At 38.3% G+C, this 22603-nt stretch overlaps 1 protein-coding gene and 1 long non-coding RNA gene across 9 annotated transcripts in view; both read left to right on the top strand.

The window, feature by feature from the left end:
- The window catches only part of LOC126924698 (basement membrane-specific heparan sulfate proteoglycan core protein-like), a 261267-nt gene that overhangs the window by 203781 nt on the left and 34883 nt on the right, over positions 1-22603 (top strand). For 7 of the 8 annotated variants that reach the window (XM_050739474.1, XM_050739478.1, XM_050739477.1 and 4 more), the window contains 4 exons: positions 3332-3501; positions 9626-9836; positions 10196-10307; positions 11463-11645. In XM_050739474.1, coding sequence (XP_050595431.1) covers positions 3332-3501; positions 9626-9836; positions 10196-10307; positions 11463-11645 — 676 coding nt within the window. The remainder of the gene's footprint in view (positions 1-3331; positions 3502-9625; positions 9837-10195; positions 10308-11462; positions 11646-22603) is intronic. The other variant, XM_050739481.1, reaches the window with a different exon arrangement.
- LOC126924718 (uncharacterized) overlaps positions 1-22603 on the top strand; it is a 242865-nt gene that overhangs the window by 163641 nt on the left and 56621 nt on the right. The window lies entirely within an intron of this gene.

Below are 22603 nucleotides of genomic sequence, written 5' to 3' on the forward strand. Positions count from 1 at the left end.
CCAACTTCACTGAGGCGTGTAAAGAAACCCTTGGAGATATAACGACACGGTATTTCAGTGAAAACATCATTAGCTGGAAATAAAGTCGTTACGACGCGGCGGTCATAGTAGTCTGAGAAATAGAATATAAAGTTACGTTTGCTTTGAATTTTAACCCTCGAATGTTTCGTTTAATAAATTTACATCGCCGAAGAGAAATATTTAACGATGCTGCTTGTTGTTAGCTATCTCGATGACGATTAATTTTCATTTTTACACACAACTAAATAAATTGACTAATTGACAAATGATCGAATCGGTGAAATCCAATTTACCGAGAAGAGAAATACTGCTCCGTACGGAATATGATTACCGTTACAAAGACAATAAATAAACCGGGAATAGAAAAACATATCTGTTATTTTGAAGCAGAAAAATATTTGAAGGTTGATTTAGGAACTGCGTAAATACGCGGAAACTAATAAAAATTGAGAAACGATGTTGAAGCCACGATGGAAAACGTTAAAATAGTGATCGATTATTTGAAAATCACAGGTTGTAGAAACGCAGTGGCATATTTTTTTGTCGTTATCGTTTCGATCGGAGCAACACGACGATCGAGCCGATTCGAAGCTTTCGATGCGTTCTACGCGTTTCTCACGTTCGCTCGAATATAAAAACTTGATGACGATATTGATCAAAAGCGAAGTATTTTTTCGCATGTCGCGTGTTCCGGTAGAGCGCGACACCAATTACGATCCTTTTTACACGAGTTTATCGACCGGCTAGTGCTCGAATATCTTATGACTGGACGTTTCGTGTAACGTGGCTCTCTAGCAAAAAGCTAACAGCGAGAGCAGTACGACGAACAAACTGAGTGACAGGTGAAAAAGCCAACCATTAGAGGACCCTTGAACGCGAACACGCGATTCTGTCGCAATGCTGGCTATACGACCGATTAATTATCGATTCAAATTTTAGTTGCGTCCGATAAATCATGCCGCAGCTGCGCGTGCACTTGAATTCGTTTCTATAATTTCGTTCCAACGAATTTCGGACGTTCAAAAGCAAGGAAACGCCGCTTCTGGCTAGTCTGCAAACCATTTTCACGAACGATCGAACGAATGTTTCGCTAATAACGAATTTTATCGTTCTCCGCGATTTATATGTATTCCTGTGTGAAGGGGAGTTTTCAATTCGTTCGAGTATCGTACAAAAAATTGTCCAGTTTTAGTTCAGTTTGACAATGGAATCGAAGCATCGATATTATTTGAACGTTTTCGAAGAAAATTCCTATCACGTGAAATTTGCTAGAAACATTTTCTTCTGGTAGCACGTACTATCTTTCGATTTTAACTGGAACGTGGAATAAAATATACATGAAGAGTAATGAAAATGAAAAAAAATTGAGGACTAGTAAATGTCCCGTCGAGGGAAAATGCAGGGAAATAGAAACGAAGTAAAATTGATCAACTTTGGGTATTGCGTTAAGTCAACGTTACAAACAGTCGTTAAACAAAAATATTCGAGCTTTATCAGAATGGCGAAAAATTAATTTTCGAAGATTCGACCTAGATAAAAAATGAAAATATGGAATTCTCTCGAAATAAATGAATTCTGACCGTTTTCGTTAATTGATTTCAATAATCAGCGAATAATTTGCGAGAGAACATTTTGCGCTACAAAAATTTGTCTATTTAGAGAAGTGCAACGCGTTTCTTACAATTACGATGAAACGTACTCGTCAGAGACGAGGAGAGATGATGGAAGATTATTTTGTCGGAATTTTAAGCTGGAGCTAAACCGATTCGAAAGTACATTCATGCGCGTATCGATCGCTATAATTTGAATATATGAACATATGAATTTAGAAACACCGAACCAAAGAGTACAGAACGTAAAGGGACAAAAATACATGCTAAATGTATCCACGATAAGGAAGAAAAATGATCAACTTCCGCTCTACAAATTTGTTAATTCATTTACAAACCTTTGATTCGGTTAGCAAAATTATTCCAGTAAAAAGATCCTGCTGCCACATTTGCGTTACTAATGAGTTATCGATTATTGATCGCGTGAATTCTTTCAGACACGTTTTCATTAAAATTCAAATTTCGTTTTGCGGCTCTGGTGAATAATAATACGAACAAAGGAAATTCGTATAATCGTAGTACACCTTCGTGACGAATATGACAACTAGTATTTAAATTCAGTGGAATAAGAATTCCCTGAATATTTATATGTATATCCTTACTTTATCGAATGATATATCATGACAGTATGAAAATTCGTTGCATGACTAATTCGAAAAAACGACCAGTACTTGTACAATACTAGGAATTACCATGCCGGGATAGAGAAACTTTCTCGTTTGTAGAAGCTCTAGAGACGTTTCATTATTTCGGGAATGTTGAGAATCGAATCATTCGAAGGATGCGGTCAATTTTGATGGATATAACAACAAGCGGGCTTTTTTTTTTAATAATATCGTCGAATGAAATCGGATGGATTCAGAGTTCAGATACGGATATCAACAACCGTGATATTATTGTCAACGTGCTTCGTTTAATAAATTTCACGGAGTAGGATTTGAGTAGAATCGTAGTAGGAAGTTGAATTCGTGTTACGGAAGAACAAGAACTACGTCGATTTGTGAAAATCAGTTTGTTGATGGCGAGGTCACGAGTTCAGAACTAAACTGAGCTATTAGAACTGCCAGAATGACTAGAACTATTACAACTTTATGCAGTTCTGTAACAACCAATTAGACGTAGGTGCTATTTAATACCCGCATAAGTGTACAAAATGAAAATAACGGTACGACGGTAGTGTGGGCAAACCGAAGGACCTAGAAATTTTCTGCGTCAAGCTTAAAAATATAGCATCGGTTTGGTTAAAACAAATTTGAAAAATTGACAGTTCGTCGGTCGCGAAAGCTACGAAAGAAAGGATGATAACAATACACCTTAGGGCGCGGTCTCTAAGCCATTACCGAGTTGTGATTTTACCGTGACATCGCTATTTTACTTCGTTTCTTTCTCGTTGCCGAGCTTATAAAGAGGATGGAACGTAAAACGTACTTGCCTTTCTGTTAGCAACGTGCATCCTTTGTTACTCTTAGCGTACTTTTTATATTTTATCGGAATAATCGTTCGAACGAAGATGTTGCTCCCATCAATGTACGTACATACACCGCGAGTATACGTCATTTTTGTTCTCCGTATCACGCGACAGCCTCAACTGTCCTTCGATCTATCCACGCAACGAAAATTTGTGCAACGAAAATAAACGCATGGATGGACTAGCTCGACGAGAACGAAATACCATTAACGGTGTTTATTGCTTTTGGCAGAGTGCACGGCGAAGAGCGGGGGATCGGTGGTGGAGCACCATCCGTCTTCTTACTGGGAGCAACCCTTTAGCCAGCCTTACTTCGACAACACAACGAAGAGGGATACCACGACGACCGTCGGACAAACCGCTTTCCTGCACTGCAGGGTGCGCAATCTTGGTGATCGTGCTGTAAGTTTCCAGTTACCTTATTGGCTGACTCTCGTTGATGTAATAAAAACGCGCAAGACCCCGACCAGGTCGTGTTACACGAATGAGTAGCCGCGGCTGATGAAAGTCCGGTTGTCGCGCTCCGTTCATCTACTACGCTCTTTTTCTCTCGTTCCATCGATCCTACATTTTCCGACAAATTCTGCCGTGATTCCTCGATCCGATTTTAATTCTGCTTCCGCGGCGTGACGTATATCCCTCTTTTTCTTTTGCCAAATTTTATTTAACGTTTGTGATGGACCAAGCGTATTTTTACACGATCGGTCTGCTGCAAAATTCATGATAATTGTTTACGAAGCGGACGACCTCGCCAATTTCGATGGTCTTGAGATATTTTGTCAAGATGAACTTTCTGAACAACTTTTCCCTGTGCAAGTTATCATCGCTCGGCTGTAGTTGCCAAGATACTCGCAAACAACTTCACTTCGATTTACTTTACGATTACGCTTCGCTCTGGCAAAGACGGAAAGTCTTTTATCCGGCGTTTCTAACGAAACGTAACTCCTTCTCGATAATCATTTTCAAGTCACGTAAGAAAGAAGGACGAATGGATTATTATCCATAATAATTATTGGGATTATTTTGGATAATCATTATAAACTTAAGGTATTAAATAATAAGACAGATACGATTCGTGTTAAGCTTTACATTATATTATTATAATTGTTCGAAATTGGAAATACTTTAGCCGTGATACCGAAAGAGACGACTATTCGATTATTAAAATCATACTTTCGTCGAGACGGAAACTTCTGCGAATATATCGGAGAGTAAAGCCGAACGATGGCAACACGTACGAGGAAAAGTTGTTCAAAGTGTCGTGACTTTCACAACATATTTCACGATATATTTCAAGATCATTGAAACCGATAAAGTCGTGTGGATAATTAATGATGAAATAACAATCGATAATTTGTAAATAATTACCAAATTCGTTTCTTCTTGTAAAACCTTCGAATCGGATGCACGCCAAATGTAAGTAATTGAAAATTCGCAGGTGCAAAGACTCGCGATATGAGTATTCGCATTAGGCTATTCCTTAAATTAGACTTTTGATCGAAGATTTTGTTACATCCACCAGCGCCCATGCCTACAACCGATTAAAAATGTCGGTCGAAATTCGTATAGCTTAATATGCTACAATTATACGGCTAATACCACGATGATCGAGCGATTAAGCAGTTTAGTTCGACGAAAGATATTTTAACGTCTAGTTACATTAGAAAGTAAGAAGAGCGTCTGTAGAAGGGTTTAATGATCTGAAATGTATATCAGAAAATGCCGGTTTACGTTTCGTCTCGGTACGATCATGGTACAAGCAGAACGTAGCAAGCTAAGAAACTGGCATTTTCGAATACGATGTGGAATATGATATAATTGTAAATACTTGGCTCGTGATTACGCGAGACAAAGGATCACGCACTCTATCCACGGTCATCTTAATGGAAAGTACTTTGATGGTTAAAGTGCATGGGTCAGCGTCGAGTAGTGACATTACTCGTTATCGACGTTATTCATGCATCACCGCATGACGCACAGGAACCCGTCAGAATCCAATCACCGATCGTAATCGACGATAAATCAGATTTCCCTTCGCTTCGACCCCACTTCAACCAGCGAGCCGCGTGCACGGTGGTGTACGGTTCTCTATCTGCGCGAAACCAGGCGTTTATATTCGCAGGCGTAAAATCAACCTAGCGACGTAACAGTAACACTCCGTGTATTGTTGTTTGGCGCGACAGCTTCGTGCCATTAGTTGTTTCAAACAGTGCTGAGAACTCGCTAAAAACCGATGAACAGGGCAATATACATGTATCACTTTTCCTCCAGGGATTATTATTGACGGACTATTTGTTATTTTCGTAAACGTATCGCGATAGAAACGTAATGGAAAAACAGCGACGTTGCGTGAGAATATGAATTGAAAGTTCCAAATTAAACTCGCTTATCGAAGCCTTCGTTTCGCGATAAATTGATTTCGAAAATTCACATACTAACTTGATTGCGAATCAAAACATATTGCGATCTTGCGAGTTTACCTATACGATCTGTGTAGTAACTGTAAATTGGATTAACACGTTCGTCGTCGCCAACTGGAAAATTTTGCGTGTTGCGCGTCAGCGGCGCTTGCACGCGTGACAGCGGCCGTGTTAAATGGAATGTAGAAACTGGAATGAGAACGCGAAGCTTCCACTGTTCGAAACTGTCGTTCGGTTTTCCGTGTCGTGGAACTTGGCAAGAGAGAGAGAGAGCGACCGCCGCATGTGCGTGCCATAAATTAGGTCCTTCCAGCTAAGTATGTACGTACTTAAGTACATACTATGTATCACGAGCCAGGCGGATCGACTGCTTCGCGAACGGGACGCAGAGGATGGGTATTTCTCATAAAGTCGTCAACCAACGCAAACGTCCAAACAATATATATACAGTGTGTCCGATTTATATCGAACCACTTAAAAATCTAGAAGAACGCGAACGATATGAAAAAATGTTTCAAATAGAAATTGAGCAACACGAACGCGGAAATATCATACTCTTGCTTGCTTGATGTTGCGGTGACCCTGAAACCTTTTATAAAAGTGAATTTTAAATGGACACCTTCATTTTTCATTGCGTACTTTCGCAGCAGACGTTCTGACGTTTTCAAAACGCGATCTACAAACTTGTGTTTTTCGTACCATTCGCTAACAAACTTTTAAATTCCACGGAACAGTACGAGGTACGTATTACGCCAAAGGGACCGTTCGGAGCGGACCATTTTTTGGAAACATTAGAAAACTGCAATCTTGTGTTTCGACAATGCCGTATCAGTAGCAGCATTATGAAAAACATCTTTATGTGTCTCCGTGGTGTACATCGGATAACGTTAACGCCGGTAACGCGTTGAATTTTAATGTTCATATCTCGATAATGGGTGTTGCAAAAGACACGAGCCCGCAGACTTTTGAAAGCGCTGAATATTAGTTAGAAGAATATGTAACGAACAAACAAACGGAGGCATCCTTTACAGGAGGTTTCAGGATCACCGCAAGATCAAATACACAAGAGCATAGTATATCCTTCTCGATATTTTGCAATTCTTGTCCGTAATATTTATTTGTATCTGGCATGTTTTCTGAAATATTCGGATAGATTTAATTGACCTTATATACACAGTGCTGATATAATTATATCGCTTCGTTCCGATGACGGACCATTAATCATGTACGTATCTCGACATTTTGAGTTATACAGACATAATTTATCGCGCAGTTATAAAGACGTCGGATACGCAATACACGTTTTTCCTATGGTAGTTTTCCTTAACAATTCCGATCCTAAGGATTCGCTTTCTGATAGCCGATTTAAATCTATATATAATGTATATATAAACCGATCCTTATTGTACGATAAGTACATCTCTAAAATCGTTCTTCGTTCGCAATCGATACTCTAGTCTAGAGTAGACTATAGTATCGTAGTATACGGTATATGTATATATAATATACATATTGCGCGTTTGCAATAGAATTAGAATTCCAATATTTTCGTATTATTATCCAAGCGATGAATATAAAGTTATCAAGAGATATTTGTTACTTCTCGGAAATTGTATAACGTTTCTCCATTCTGATCTATTCAAGCTTGCCTATGTAAAGTTGTTACGTTTCGGATTATAAAGTTTGTAGAGTAAACAAAGTATATTTACCTGCTTGCCTGCAGGCAAAAGTGTTTCATTTTAGATTATAAAGTTACACAGTAGTGCCTGTCAGTAAGTAAAGGTGTTTCATCTGAGATTATAAAGTTATACAATGAACAAAGTATAATGACAGTAGTGTTCGTGTTGGTTAATGAGTTAAAAGCTCGCATAACGTCGATTCTTAATAGATAGGTGCGTTAATTTTACGAGGAATTTATTTCACCAGCCTGATAGGTAAAGAATAAAAGGATCGTGCGTGTAACGAAATAAAGGAGAAACAAAGCGTAACGTTATATAAAATAACGCCGCAGTTTCTGTCACTTTATCGCTATATATATACACCATACACATATGTAGTTAGTTTGAAACTCAATAATGTACGAAAGGTTTTCCTACGTTGATCATAGTACGTGGTACCTATACTTTTCAATTATCGATATTCTCGTTGAGAGTAATCATAAATGGAAATGTCGAGATGCGCCATGTTCTCTGGAAAATCAGAATAGCACGAACGGTCAAGGGCGATTTCAATGAAACATGATTTTCCAATTATCTACAAATGAAATTAATTCGCAATGTATTTTAAAGGAGAATGGAATTGGACAAATGAATCATTATTCGATCTAAATTATCGTATAATTCCCTTTGTTACCAGCATGCTTTCTAATATTTTCATATGGACTCTAATTTTCTGGTTTGTTGAATAATTAAAGGATATTTAAATTCCTACACATTTTTAAATCTAGATCCGCTATTCTCGAAAGTTGGGTTAAGAATTCGCGTGGTAGTAGGTAACAGGTACTCGGGTTTCATTTAGCTGAAAACAAAGGAAAAGGATTTTTCCTTGGCCTCAAACTGCGAGTTTCCAACATATCTCTGGCTTTTGTTGGCGAGCTGGATACGTTCGTTTAAAAATATGCTTGGTTTTACCGCTCTCACAAGGATACCGTTGCTTGTCATGCAGCATTAAAAATAGGATAGAAGTCTTACCTCGACGTGATAAAAAATGCTAAACTTACGTTATAATAAAGCTCGAAGTTGTGCTTTCTTTTGTACCGTAACTGGATAATTGCATTGTAATTACTAACTAACTTATTCAACTTCTGGTTATCCTTGTTATATCTAGGTTATCCTTATTACAAAGATACATACCCGATATTTTTTTATATTTTTTATTATCCTATGTATGTACGACGATACACGACGTGATAAAAATGTCCGAGATAGAACGAAATCAACGAGAAGGGAAGATAAAGCAATTTTCTTTGAAAACGTTCCAATGATTCTATAATTGCTTTTAGTATATATATATACATAGTATAATATATTAAAACAAAGAAGGGGAATAACTAAAAAGTTTATTTTGTTCGGTTGGAAGGAAGTTTAAAAATGAAGCGAAGGGAAAGAAAAGGATTTTCAAATTACTTTTGAGGAGAAAATATCGCGAAGGAAAGGCTGTTTACGCTTTCTTATCATTAATTTCGACGGTGACAAAACAAACACATCGTAGGACGGTAACGCAGTGTATTTCTGCATTGTTCTCAGGCAGCACGTAACAACCGCTGTCTTGCTACAATTAATTTTCCCCAACGACATTCGAGGTATCAATTCTCCGTTTTCAACACGAAGAATAAACGATTCGCCGATAAGCCATCTATTTTCCAGGGTTGCCGCGTGTTCCGTGTTCTAATTATATCTGACCGAAAGTTAAATTGAACCGTGAAAAATTTTTTTGTCGTGAAAAATTTTTTTGTCGTGAAAAATTACCGGCTCAGCGTCCCTTCTTGAATAATTGAGTTCGATAGGAGCTGATAGCGTGGACAAAGATTATCGCGAATCGGTCAAACGTTTTCGCGTCAGGAGCTTTGTCCAAAGTTGATCCATGTCCTATCTCTGTCTCGTTATCCGCCTCTTTCTCTCTTTTTTTTTCTCTATGATTGATTTTTTTCGTCGTCGGCGACAAAATGTGATTTCGCACGATTGAATGTAATACGAAATTTGGCGGACAAAGCGCATCGAATCTGCGAAAGATTTTCTCGATAATTCCGCGTTGAATTTACCAATGCGTACAATCATAAATTCTATTTCTGTTCCGTTTCGCTTCATCCGATAAATATTAAGTTCGTTTTTGTAGAATTATTCGAGCGTAACAGTAAAAGATTATGAGAATTTATCGTCACTGGTACATCCCAATCACGATTAATTTATCGTTTCACGAAATTTACTCGTCCCTTGCTTTTCAGTTCTGTAATTGCTCCACTAACGGCTTTTTCCGCCCACGAATCGATATTCATATGGGTTCGAAATTCCAAAAATGTTACGAAATGCAACGATTTTCGTGGCTGTCGTAACATCTGCCGGAATTCCAAACGAGTCACGTAAACATCGTTCTTGGTTCGTTTGCAGGTTTCGTGGATCAGGAAACGAGATCTGCACATTCTCACCGTAGGAATCTTAACCTACACGAACGACCAGCGTTTCCAGTCGTTACACAGAGACGGATCTGACGAATGGACCTTGAGGATTAGTTCACCGCAAGTTCGCGATAGCGGAACATACGAGTGTCAGGTTTCAACCGAATCGAAAATCAGCCAAGCTTTTAACTTGAGCGTCGTAGGTTAGTACCCGCTTGACACATATTCCGCATTTGTAGCGAATAAATTCTCTTATTGATTAAGGGAACGCGGCAAAGTTACTTCGATAAACGTTTCTCCGTACACGTTGTTCTTGCAATTGGCATAATAACTGGTTATTACGTTGTCGTTATGTTAAAAGGAAGTTTCAGTTTGAACGCGGAAAGCGTAAAATAAAATCGCATATTAATGTTTCATACGAACGCTTTGTCGTTTATTTCGCGGACGATCGGCGAACCAATGAAATGGGAGTTTAACGTGTCGCCGACAATGTCACGACGTAATACGCTTACGAGCTGTTTGAAAATGCAGCGATCTAACGTCGATTTGATTATGTTGTTAGTGTCGAAGGCAAAGATCAACGGTAACTCGGAGCTGTACATCAAGAGCGGAAGCGACATCAATCTGACCTGCATAGTATTGCAGACACCTGAGCCGCCGTCATTCATTTATTGGTAAGTTTAATTGGACTTTCGCGAATTCGATTTACTCGGGAACATAAATGCCGTGAATTCGAACGATGGCGTCGCGTCGCCGCGTAACACGAACGAACATTCGTGAATGAGGGCCCCTCATGATTCATCGAGACGGTTCTCGATTACATGCTAAAATGAACGTAGAACACCGCTGATGCTGATTGGCAGATGGAAAATCGTCGTTGAATCGGAATTGCTTCCTTTCTTCTCGTTGCTTTCTCTGTTGATTGAACGGTTGAATGATCGAACTGTGAAAAGTTCATTGTTTGATAAAGAATGGTGAAGCAAAAGAGGCCGAAAGTGGATCAAGGATTACAAACTTCAGTGTAAATTTAGACCGCTTTAATTACCGATTTCATTTCGAACGAGGGCGTTTTGTAATATTCCTGGCATTTTTTTTTTATTATTATTATTTTATTTCGTTACATTTGCCTACTCTTTTATTTTTTCCTCGCCGCATTGATTTTTCAAGTTCAGTGTATTCGTTGTCGCGTTTTATCAGCATTTATTAATATCAGTAACGCGCAGAGATGAGAGAACTACGCGTACGATGGAAATAAAATGAGAAAATTCGGTTTTATTTTGATCCAAGTTCCAATTTATACGTTGCTTCGTATCTGTTTTATTTCAAAACCAAACGTATATGTACGTATATGTATGTATTATCGTGCTGTTAGAATATAATGTGTTCCACTTAAATGGTCGCGCATCTTTTAAAAGAGAAATTTTCAGGAAACGCACTGGCAGTAACGCCGTATAATTACAAAATTAATATGCAGTTTACTCACTGTGAAATTTATTATAGTATAATATTACCATGAATTTCCAACGATTATTTTCGATATACATATATTACGCTGAAACAAATTGCCTTTCCATATAATAATATTTATAATGGAATTCACGACTAACAAAGTATTACCTTTCCTCGTAAATCGTCGAATTACAAGATTACGTAATCGAAAGCTAAATAAATTTCATACGTTCTTACGATGTAATTATTGGAATCTTTGTATAAGCCCTGGGAAATCTCTGTACGTTTGCGCAATAAGAGGAAAGCTTTCTGGCGTAGCTAAAAGCATCGATTGACATTTTCAAACAATTTTAATTAACAGGAAGTTATTACATTTGCAGGTACAAGGGTGATCACGTGGTAAATTACAGTCAAAGGGGAGGTATCAACGTAGTCACTGAGAAGCAAACGCGAACGTCGCGTCTCTTGATATCAAAGGCGTTACCTGCTGATTCTGGAAATTACACATGTGCCCCGTCTGCGGCCGAGTCAGCCAGTGTTCTAGTCCACGTACTCAATGGTGGGTGAGTCGGAATAATAAAAATTTCCCGGAGAAATCGTTTTCCACGAACGTAAATTCTTCGGCTAACGAAACCATCGCAGCGGTCAAATTTATAGCGAGTTTCGAAAAAGTGTTGAAAGATATTTTTATTTCACCTTAAATGATCGTACGAAGCAATTTTTTCGAACGAATCGAATCAAAGAATGGAACGAAAGAGTAGGCGATTTGCTCCGTTGTATCCAATATACACATAATATATACTTTGATCGAAATTAATACACGACAACGAATTACCATTAACATATCTGGAACACAGTATGTTCGAGATCGATATTGTCAAAGGTTTAAAATCCGAAAGAACGATGCGACGTTTTACGAATTATCGCGCAATACCAGTTCCCTGTATTTCGAGTTATTTTTAAACCCGGCGTTGAAACGAGCTGAATGATACATTTTTCATTTGTTTATGTTCGTTTCGTTTGAACAAATCAAATGTTTCAAACGCGTAGTATCTCCTTGGCCATTGCAGGTAATACAAAATATTAATTCTAACGTGATAAATTTACTTTCGGACAGGCTACGTTCTATATTTCGCGTACCGTGAATCACATTTTGTATATTGCGAAACCACATTATATTCTCGTGACACCTTTAAATGTGCCCATATCGGGATTTTCGATGAAAATGTAGAATATTACCGTGATGCTATTCGAGTAGGAATTGCGAAACGAATCCTTGAATAGCGTGGAGGCAGGACTTGGAGAACGTCATAAATTCTCGAGATGAAATCGGGCCACAGATAAACTAAACGGTGAAGGTTGTAAAAAGGGGCGGCAGAATGCAGGCGTCAGTATCATCAGCTTCTGGCATCACGCGTGCTCTATAGGAGGCAATAAACTCGATACCACTGCCGTATGTCTAAAGCGGAAACCTAGCGGACCATTGTCCTTTTAGGCATTCGAAAGAATCGCGTAAAAATGTATAAATATACTCGCATAGTATAGCGACAGAAACATTTCAACAGCTTTCTGTAATAAGAGAAAAAATAAAATTGCAAGTGCCTGTTCTGTTTCCCGATATGACAATAGTACTTTTCTTTCTACGTGAGATACACACAAAGAATAAAAAGAAGTTACGAAGAGATAAAAGTGGAAGCTTCGTTGTGCAATTATTATTTAGGACGACTTTCGAACGAAAATGATTCGAATAATCCTCGTTTTCTCGCAAATACACTTTAACATACGGCGGAACCATTGTCGCGTGAAATAGTCGATTAAATAATTTTTATCGAAAGGTTTCTCCGTTTTGTATCAGTTTTCACATTAGTAGGCTGAATGTTAGAAATGTGAAAAGCCGTAAACGAGTCAGTTGGTCGGAAGAGGGTTGGGATTCTAACGAGCGAGTTTCGCGAGAAGGATAAGAGTCTTGAGAAAGCAACGACAGAGCACCAGAATTTAACGAGAGTTCATAATTTAGAGAAGTTCTGTTATAAAGCAACGTACACAAAACGAAGTGCATTTCTTCAATTTTGCGTAGATAATGCAAGCAACTACTTTGCGATATGACATTCGAAAAATGTATTTGATACTTTGACCTATCCTGAATAATAATAATAATTATCATCACAATGTACCCATTGTATCCATATCCATTTTCTGTGTAAACACTGAATAAGAATTGTTGGCTTAAAAGATTCTTTTTATGGTTAGTATAATATTGTGTGCATTAGATTATGTACACGGTGGTTATAATATCATTTATAATATTATTTCTCATGTTTTGTTATTTGGTAAAGCTTAACTAGTAAATCCCTCTCGACTCACATTGTCGTCGCTAAAAACCACATAGACGCATAGTTGATGCGACGTTAAAATCTATATTAAAAGAACAGATAATATTTTACGTTTAACAATTTAGTTTTCTAATGAATGGAAATGTAGCAAAGTGCGTATTACTCGAACAACATTGTATTATAATATAAATAATCGCTTTCTATGAATCGTTGAGAAGCTTCTGTGAAGCTTTCTCACAGATTTGGCAGAGCCGTGATCATCCTCCGTTCTTCCTTTTTACTTTCCTCCTCATTTTCCACCGTCGTTTGAATATTCATAGGTTAAGAGGTTAACCAATGAACCAATTAAAAATCCGACGAATAATTTTCTTCTGCTTAAAGTCGCAGCCTGCATTTCATCTTTGTTAAAGAATCGGATGTGAAGAACGAAATCCAATGGAGAGACGAGTCCATTAGGAACTTTTAAGAAGAGCGCTGAATTTTTTCTAAATCCTGAAACGTTCCAACTTTAATTCGGTAAAACCGTCCGTGAAAGAAGATCAATCCCACTTCGCGTTGTGCAAGTATATTGCACATGTGATATTATAGCGAATAGCCTTTTTAAAATACTAGACACGCGAATCTACTTCAGCTTACGATAACGCAGATTTATTATGCTGAAACTTTAGGCCATCTACCAAACGTAGTTGTTTCATTCGTTTTGGAGCGAATTTTATGATATCGAATATTATTTAATTCTATCGCGAAAAATATTTCATCGAAATATTATTTCCTCTAGTAATCTCGCAACAACGATAATCTATTTTTCATGTTTCATTTAGAACACGTAGTTTCATCAGATCAACAGTATCTACCATCTAACAATAAGTATATCTGTCAAGATATCATTACGTGAAAATCTCTTCTAATTGATCGTAGAAGATTAGGCAGAGTTGGATGTATATTTACGTTGTTTCTGGTAGCTGTACACAAATTTAAATACCAAGCTACGAAGCACGCAAACGTACAAAACATGTACACCAACGATCGCCACGTTAGAATGATCGTGTGCAGCGGTGCTAATATCTTTCCACACTTTTTCAGCTTCACTTTCGACCTGCTTCTGCCGCTGTGGAATACATTAATGCCGTTAAACAATGCGCCAGTCACGTACGTTCCCTTTAGAAACGTTTTCATCTAGGTAAAGACTGATTCACGCTGCATATCGAATAGTTGCTCTTTTTTTCTAGAGGACGCTTATAAAAAGTACAATTCAATGGAGATTAGTGTTCTCATACGTTATGTTACATTCTTCGATACACAAGGCACAGTGGAGTATAAAGGAAATACTATATCAACTATAGGATTCAATGCTGTGTTTATCGTTATTAATTTTCGAAATACAGTTGAAAAAAAAAAAATAATCGAAACGTCAATACAATATGGAAACTTCTACAGCGGAAGATCCAACTCTCTCAATTGAAAAATAACGCATGAATCTATATGGTCGATCACGAATTGTTGGAAAAGCTGTTTAGCGGAATAGTCTCATGTCACACGGCACTATGGACTAACTCATTGGCAGATTTTATCCGAGAGAAACATCGATGTTCCGTTTTACCCGCTCCTTTCATTTTACCCCACTCTCCTCTATATTTAGCGTTGGAGTGCATTTTATAGCAAGCGGAATATCGATGTTTCCATCGTCGCAATGTTAATCGATGGAAATAAGAAAAGTGAAATGGAATTCGAAAGGGAAATATTAATTTTTCTTAGATTTGTTTCTTCTTCGTATAGTATATATGTATTACGTATACGAAAGTATGCATACCGTGAAACAATCAACTATGGTTTTATAGTAATAGCAGCCGCGTGAGGATAATAGTCGTAGATAATATCTCTTGTTGCGTTTTAACGCGGACTCTCTTCGGGAAGACGCATTTCCTATCGGAACAATGCCGGGGAATGGATTAAAACACGCGCGGCGAGTTAATGCGCGTAGTCGTTGCAACTTGCGAGTTGGAATTACGTCAGTTCTCTGACGTTTCATATCGCAACGCTATGTGTAACTAGTTTACAGGGTGTGTGTACAGTTTCATCCGTTCTCTGTCAAAACCTATTAACTGGCAATCTGGATCGAAATTAGGCGTTGCACACGCGTGGAAGGTTTATTTGATCCAATCAAGCGTCTCGTAGGATTTCCATTCACATCGAGTTGTTCGTACGAGATTAATAGCGCGATAATCCACGGAATCGCGCGGAAACTATCGTGAGTTCCTAGCACTTAGCATTGTCGGCTGTATATGCATTTTTGATATCTTTTAATGCCTCTATCCGCTTAGGTCTCATCCTCGATACGATGAAATGCTGGGATTTATACTAGGGGTTTCTCGATATATTTCGATGAAACAGGAACAGCGGATCGATTCATGGCGCTATAATTGTCGATGACACGACACGTAGCACGACGTAACTCAGTCTTTTTTTACGTTGAAACACGAATCGTCTGGTTTTTTAACCCTAACTCGCGTACCCTTTCCCTTTGATTTTACTTTGCAACTTCTTTTATTCACATTTTCTTCCCCCTGCCTCACCCTCCTTTACAAACTCTGCTTCTTCGGCTGCACCTTACCAACATTCCTAGGAAACACGCAGTCACGTCCATCCAAGACTTTCAGGTGTCTGCATATTTTTCTTTTACCCTTTCCGAAACTTTATCGCTCTCGCATGAACATTCGTACGAAATTCCCGTTTTCGTGTTCGTTCATATATCCACAGCGTAATATTTCAGTATCGAGATGGTATTGGTGTACGTGTTTCAATGTCGCTGCTGTTCGTCAAATCGTTTGATCAAGTTCCATCTTAATTTGTACAGTTACCCGGTAAAATCTGATACTGCTGTAAGATAGATACTTAAATTTTCGACATCTATTTTCGCTCGAAATAACTGGGCTTGCTTGTAGAAGACACGTTCGAGGCATCGGAGCTCAGGTTGCATCTCCTATACTATCGTTTGCTAGTATTGCGCAAGCGAAGGCAAACGACGTTTACGTGTAGTTGATTAAATGTAAAACACAATAATTTGTTTTCCGTGGTTCACTGCGCGTACAGAGTAAAAGTTTAACAACGAGACGCGATCGAGAGTTGAACGTCGGGAAAAATGTGTAAATGAGATTTTCAACTATTTCGATATTCCCACTGCAACATTCCCCACCGATACGTTTTACTCGCCAGAAACGTTGCGTTAAATTCTACCAGAAATGATTTCCACTCGAGGAAGAATTAATTCTCCACCTATGAATCGTTACAACGAAGTTAATTTATGCTGTATAGTATTCCGAGAGAGATTCTATGTGTAGCAGAAGAATTATTCAAATTGCTTTACACGAAAGTTTCATAGCAGATGCGATCAGGCCGTGCGTGACTCGAAGCTTTCTGCGCTGACATTTTTTGCACTGTATGTGCAAGAATTATTACATTACTGGTATCCAAGCTTTTTTATATGGCCAGTAACAAGTCAGAGGCATCATACGGCTGTATTTCGTGTCCATTCAAACAGTTTTCATGCGGAAAAATCATTTACTGTTTCATGCCCTAGTAAAGAGTATTGTTACAGCTGGGATTTATTTAGCGCGGGAAACATTGAATTTCAACGCGAAACAGCACGCACCCGGCGTAACTAAAACAGGCAAATTGCGTACGTTAGTAGCATCGATAGAGTGAAAGAGTAATCCGTGTTCGTTCGTTCAATCTGCCGAATTTTTGAAACCAAATTTCCGCCGCTTCGTTACAGCATAGAATTTATTATTAGAAGGACGGTGTATTTTCTGCCGTTGGAAGGTAATCGTTTAACCGTTAATAATCATTCGGTAATCGATAGAGGCGTTAAAATCAGCTGTCTTTTTAGAAATCGAAGGTTAAACACAGGATAGTTGGAGCAGCAACGTGATATTCCGAATTATGTGATATACAGGGAAGTTACCATCGAAAGTGATAAAAGCGAACAGTTTTGAAATGAGGTCACCGCGAGGGATCAAACTGATGATAGCACAGCGCAATTTAGCGTAAACTGTATTTTATCGAAGTCGATAAAATCGAATATAACCTCCAATGGAATAATACAAGCGATCAGCAGCTATTAAATAATAATTCCCCATGAATAATTGACACGGCAATAATGCACGTCGAGGCAATGTGTAATAGATTATACAACAAACGATTGTGTACATACAATTGAGTGGATCCTGATAACGGTGCGGTTAGACATTAAAAATTTCATAATCGTTCTAATCTAACTCGGTTGTCGTATATACCGGACGATTCGTCGTTTAATGGGCACATTCGTAGTATTCTTTGCTGTTTCATTGAAACGTTTATAAAGCAATAATTTTGTCCAGAACGCGGATGAAAAGCGCGACGATTTCTAGATAAATCAACGAATATATACTACCACAGATAGAATGAAGTAAAAATTTCGAATTAATCAATTTAATCCGTGACAAATGGAATAGGTTTGTTAAACGTGAACTGATTGGTTCACGTTCGATGTTTGTCGAGCTTACCTTGAAATCTCCGTGAACAATACGAAATACGTTTCAACAACGAGAAATGAGACAAACAATTAAGCAGATACATTCATCATGCTGGCTGTCTGTTGGATCCTTCAAATCCGCATTTTTCAAGTTGCAATTTAATACAACGGTAGAATATGAACGTGCATTTATTATCGTATAAACATATACGCTGACATGGAAATAATAACGTGCAATTTATCAACGGAATCGCGCGCGCAACCACCCAGTAAATGTCGATACATCTGCGCGAGCTCGGTTAACTTTACAACGATTTGAAACGATGCCAAATTTTTTCAGGAATCGGCAGGCGTACCGCTATAAATTACTCTGGTCTCCCGTTTCACGTGGACATCAATTATCAGTTATAGCCTCTGAATCGTGTTAAAAATATTAACTTTGCGGATGTATCGATAGCATCGCCTCAGGACGATCGAGATCATCCTGATATTATTCAGAAAGTTGTAGCAATTTTTGCCGATCGAAGTGTATCGAAAGTGAATTAGTTTAGTACAAAGGATACAGACAGTGGTACCAAAGAATGGACAGCTTGAAGTTACGTGGAAAAATTCAAGTCTGGTGGAAAACGGCGGAAATAGCGTTTCAAATAAAAGTCAGTTATTTTACTATTACACGTCCCTCGGTACAAACAGAAAAAAGAAGTAAAAAAGATAGACAAATTGATTTTGCAAGAGTTCAACTTGGACGAACGAGGCTACTTTGCTAAATCAGTTACATGCTATGTCAAAGTTACTTCGAAGAAACGTATAAAATCCATTTGCAGACACATACATGGCACAAGGTAAATTAAAAGTACGATAATTGAAAAAGTTGGGAATTACTTCTTGGTATGCATGTGCAAATCACGAGTTAAGTTCGTTCAAGGAACACAACGGCGACTGATAAGAAACCATTTGCAAGAATTATTTATTATCGCTATCTACAACTTGAATTATATGGTAATATAAAAACAGAAATGCTATCGGATCGTCCGTGCCCTACAAACTCGGTAACCGTAAGCTTGCGTTATTTGCCTTCGCCAATGAGAAACTCGTTTTCGAATATATCTATTCGCGTTTTCAAAAATGAGGAAAACCTTTGATCGACAGCGTTTTATGTACGACCTCGGTGAAAGCGTCAACATAGCAGAGAAAAGCCAACTTCCTATCGTATAGGTGAACTTAATTTTTTAATACAGCAGCGTAAAAGAAGTTTCGCGGAACCGTACGAAAGACATCGTCAAAAGTTAACGGTCTTCCATGGCGTAACGACGAGCCGAGATTTATTGTGCTCCATGCCGCGGAAAACGAAGAGTTATGAAATAGAAGAAGAGTTCTTGTTCGAATCCTGTCGTACTGCCGCTCTGGTTTCGTCGATACACCGAGAAGATTACGCTCGAGACTCGGATTCCGTTAAAAGAATAATGTTTCCTCGTTTCTCGTATTATTATTTCAAATTTACAGGGGCCAAATGGCATTCAATTGGAATGTTTTATCGATATCACACGAGCACCGTGGCTGTAATTTTATCGGAAATTGTAGCGAAACGAATGTTAGAAAGACGCTGGTAATCGTCTCGAATTATTTGTACGAGTGGCATCATGTGATACGAAAAAAATACAGCGATACGAAATAAACAAATAATTACGATTCGTAGTAATAACCAGAGTGTTCGTATCGATCGGTACTTCTCTTCCATTTATCTCCATTGAAACTGTACATCCGCAAGCTTTTCACTTTAGTTTCTCGTGTATCGGTTCTATCCTTCTACCTGCGAAGAGTGGCTACGCGTAACAAGCACAATTTTCACGGTGATTTGTGCTTAATTACCGAGCGTTTTATAGGGTCGTAGTTTAACCTCTTTTATCTTTAATCCGTTTTACATGAACTTCCAACCTCCAATTAACCGCGCAAGCGCGTTTATTGACGGTTAATAAGCCTACGACAGGCCAGGCTTAAACTGCTGTTCATAATCGTGTTATTTAGAACATATTATATGTATACATGGCGTTGTGTACCTTTGCCGATGGAAATTAACAATCCGTATGATACTTCCAAAATATTCATGTATTGTGTTGGCAACTAAGTGATTGCGGATTTTGTCATTACCACTTAATGACAAAATGGCAGCGATATTGCGTAGAGTGATACGCAATAATAGGTTTGTAACGAACGTCATTGATAGACTATGTAAAATCACATACCTGCAACTTTGGATTGTTAATTAAACGTCAGGCGTAGTAGTCGGATTTGGTTCCATCGCTAATAAATCTGCTAAACGGGTCGCGATATTACCACAGGACTGTTTAAATATTCCATTTTGTCAGGAAGCAATAAAGAAATCTCTGATCAAAGTTTCAAGGAAAAATGGAACATTTCGTTGAAAAGTTCGTAGCCAATTAAAATTCATAGCGTCGAAAATGCTATCTTCGAAGTAACAACAGCTTCATCTCTCGACGGAGAAGACCAAGTTGCCCGGTAACAAAAATAAAAATCGGTCGTGCAAGCTACACGCATTTATGTACTTGTGTTTATATGGCGAAAAACATATCTGCGCGTTTGGGTCGTGAAATTATGATTCCGAAAGGTGAATTCTCGAACGATCTACGTTCTTGAAATTAGTCGAAGAGACATTAGTTTACGGTAGATTTCTATTAAGTTGACGCGATCTTCGCCACATTCTCGAGGCAGTATCTTCTGGATCCTTAGCAATTACTCGATTCTCCATTTTGGGACACGAACCGTACGCGGTCGATGAATTACGGCTAAGGTGGGTCTATGCTCGATTTGCGTGAGAGATAATCGTGTCGAAAACAGGCTGGATGATAGGTCAACGTGCAGCACCGGAACGAACCGTGAAAAGATTGCGAACGTATTTATGATACCAGCTCGAGCAGAGTGTAATTTAATAAAGGCGAAAGACTGCCCCCGAAGCTCGTACGTTTGGCAAGTCTAATCCCCCGGCTCGGTCCGATTACGTGTCCGATGGCCTGATTAGGATGAACGCTTTATTGTTTCTTTCGTTTCATACGCGGAACGGTTATTTCTATGCAAATCATTGGATCAGTGAGAAAGCAGTTTCGATTCTCATCGTATTCGCTTTAATTAAGGTTTTCAGCCTCCGCGACTTTATTCCTATAATGGGATAGTTATTTCATTCTGATTGTTTGCCTTAGAACGGTCGGGTAACTAAAGAAAAAAAAAAAAAAAAAAAATAAGAAGAAAAATGAAAGTCGAAGAAACGTTGGATTCGAGTTTTCGTATCGTATACGAATGGGATTAAAATTTTATTTAATTCGCTTTCAACGTGCTTGCACTGAATTAGATTCTCTTGCTTTCTCCCGATTAACGATATTTACGAAGCAGAAGCAAATGAAATCGTAGTAGCCATTGCCATAGAAGGAAGGAAGATGTTTAATTTTAATTTAAAAAAGGACATTTTAATTCGAGGAATTCTACGCATAACCGTTTGCGCTAGGACACGAGCGATATATTTGGTCAAATAGGAGAAAGTAAAGTGACTCGCAGTTACCACCAACAACGTGTCAAAACCGATATTACACGGACACGATTAAGATCAACTGAACAAAGAAATCGAAACAGTCGCGAGCGTAATTGGAAAACTTTAACTGCTTTAACTTGCTTATCGAGCCATTTTCCAGATATCTTCGAAAGCTCGCTGGTAATTTCTTGGAGGAAGGTGTTACAGCCTTAGCGTCGTAGCATAGCAAATTGCATCGTGGACGATGCAATTGCCGCTTGCTAAGTGTAATCAGAAAGGCGTTGATCGCGTCATCGTTACATTTACGTCTGACTCGAAGCTCATTTTCAAACGAAACGCTGAATGATGTTCGTTATAGGAAGTTGAATCTCGCAACGAGTCGATTCAACATTGACAATTAATCGATCAATCAAACTAATAGTGTTTGCTTAACTATCTTAGGATGCTTGTATACGAACGATTAAAACGTCAACGAAGGAAACACATTTTCCAACAGCTGTTTCTCGTATAAATTTTCTCCATATTCTTCCGTCGTCAGTAGCAGCTTTATTATCGCCCGCTATTCGATGCAGTTTTCTGACAAAATATCGGATTACGAGCAACGTACGAGCATATTTAATAAAATCGGATATTATCCCGATAGATAGATTTCGTAAGAACTGTTAGATACAACAGCTTCATTTAGAATTTATTCCTCGCTTTAATCGATTAATAATTTCATCGAAATTGTAATACGAGATGTACTGTGTACACGAACATGCAACATTGACGTAATATACAATTATAATTACACGGAACTTTAGAAAAGCGTCTAATAATACAATACAGCTTTTCAGTGTCTTCAAAACGAATTTACGATAGTTCACCGAGGATTCCTGGGTTAAATATTTAATCCAAACACAGCTATCGTTCTATTCATGTATATATATATATATATGTTTATCATGTTTATTAACACAGATGATGATGATAAACGGGAGCTAGTCCCCATTAATGGACATAAGCGTAAATACAAAATGTTTATATAGGACGAAAGCACATATGTGCGATATAGGATGAGCCACGTAAGGTGTTACGATCTGTTCTCCTCGAAACTATCATAGATATCGATTTGAAATTTCAACGGGTCAAATGGAC

This window comes from Bombus affinis, chromosome 15 (assembly GCF_024516045.1).
Source record: "Bombus affinis isolate iyBomAffi1 chromosome 15, iyBomAffi1.2, whole genome shotgun sequence".
In the NCBI taxonomy this organism is placed as follows: Eukaryota; Metazoa; Arthropoda; class Insecta; order Hymenoptera; family Apidae; genus Bombus; species Bombus affinis.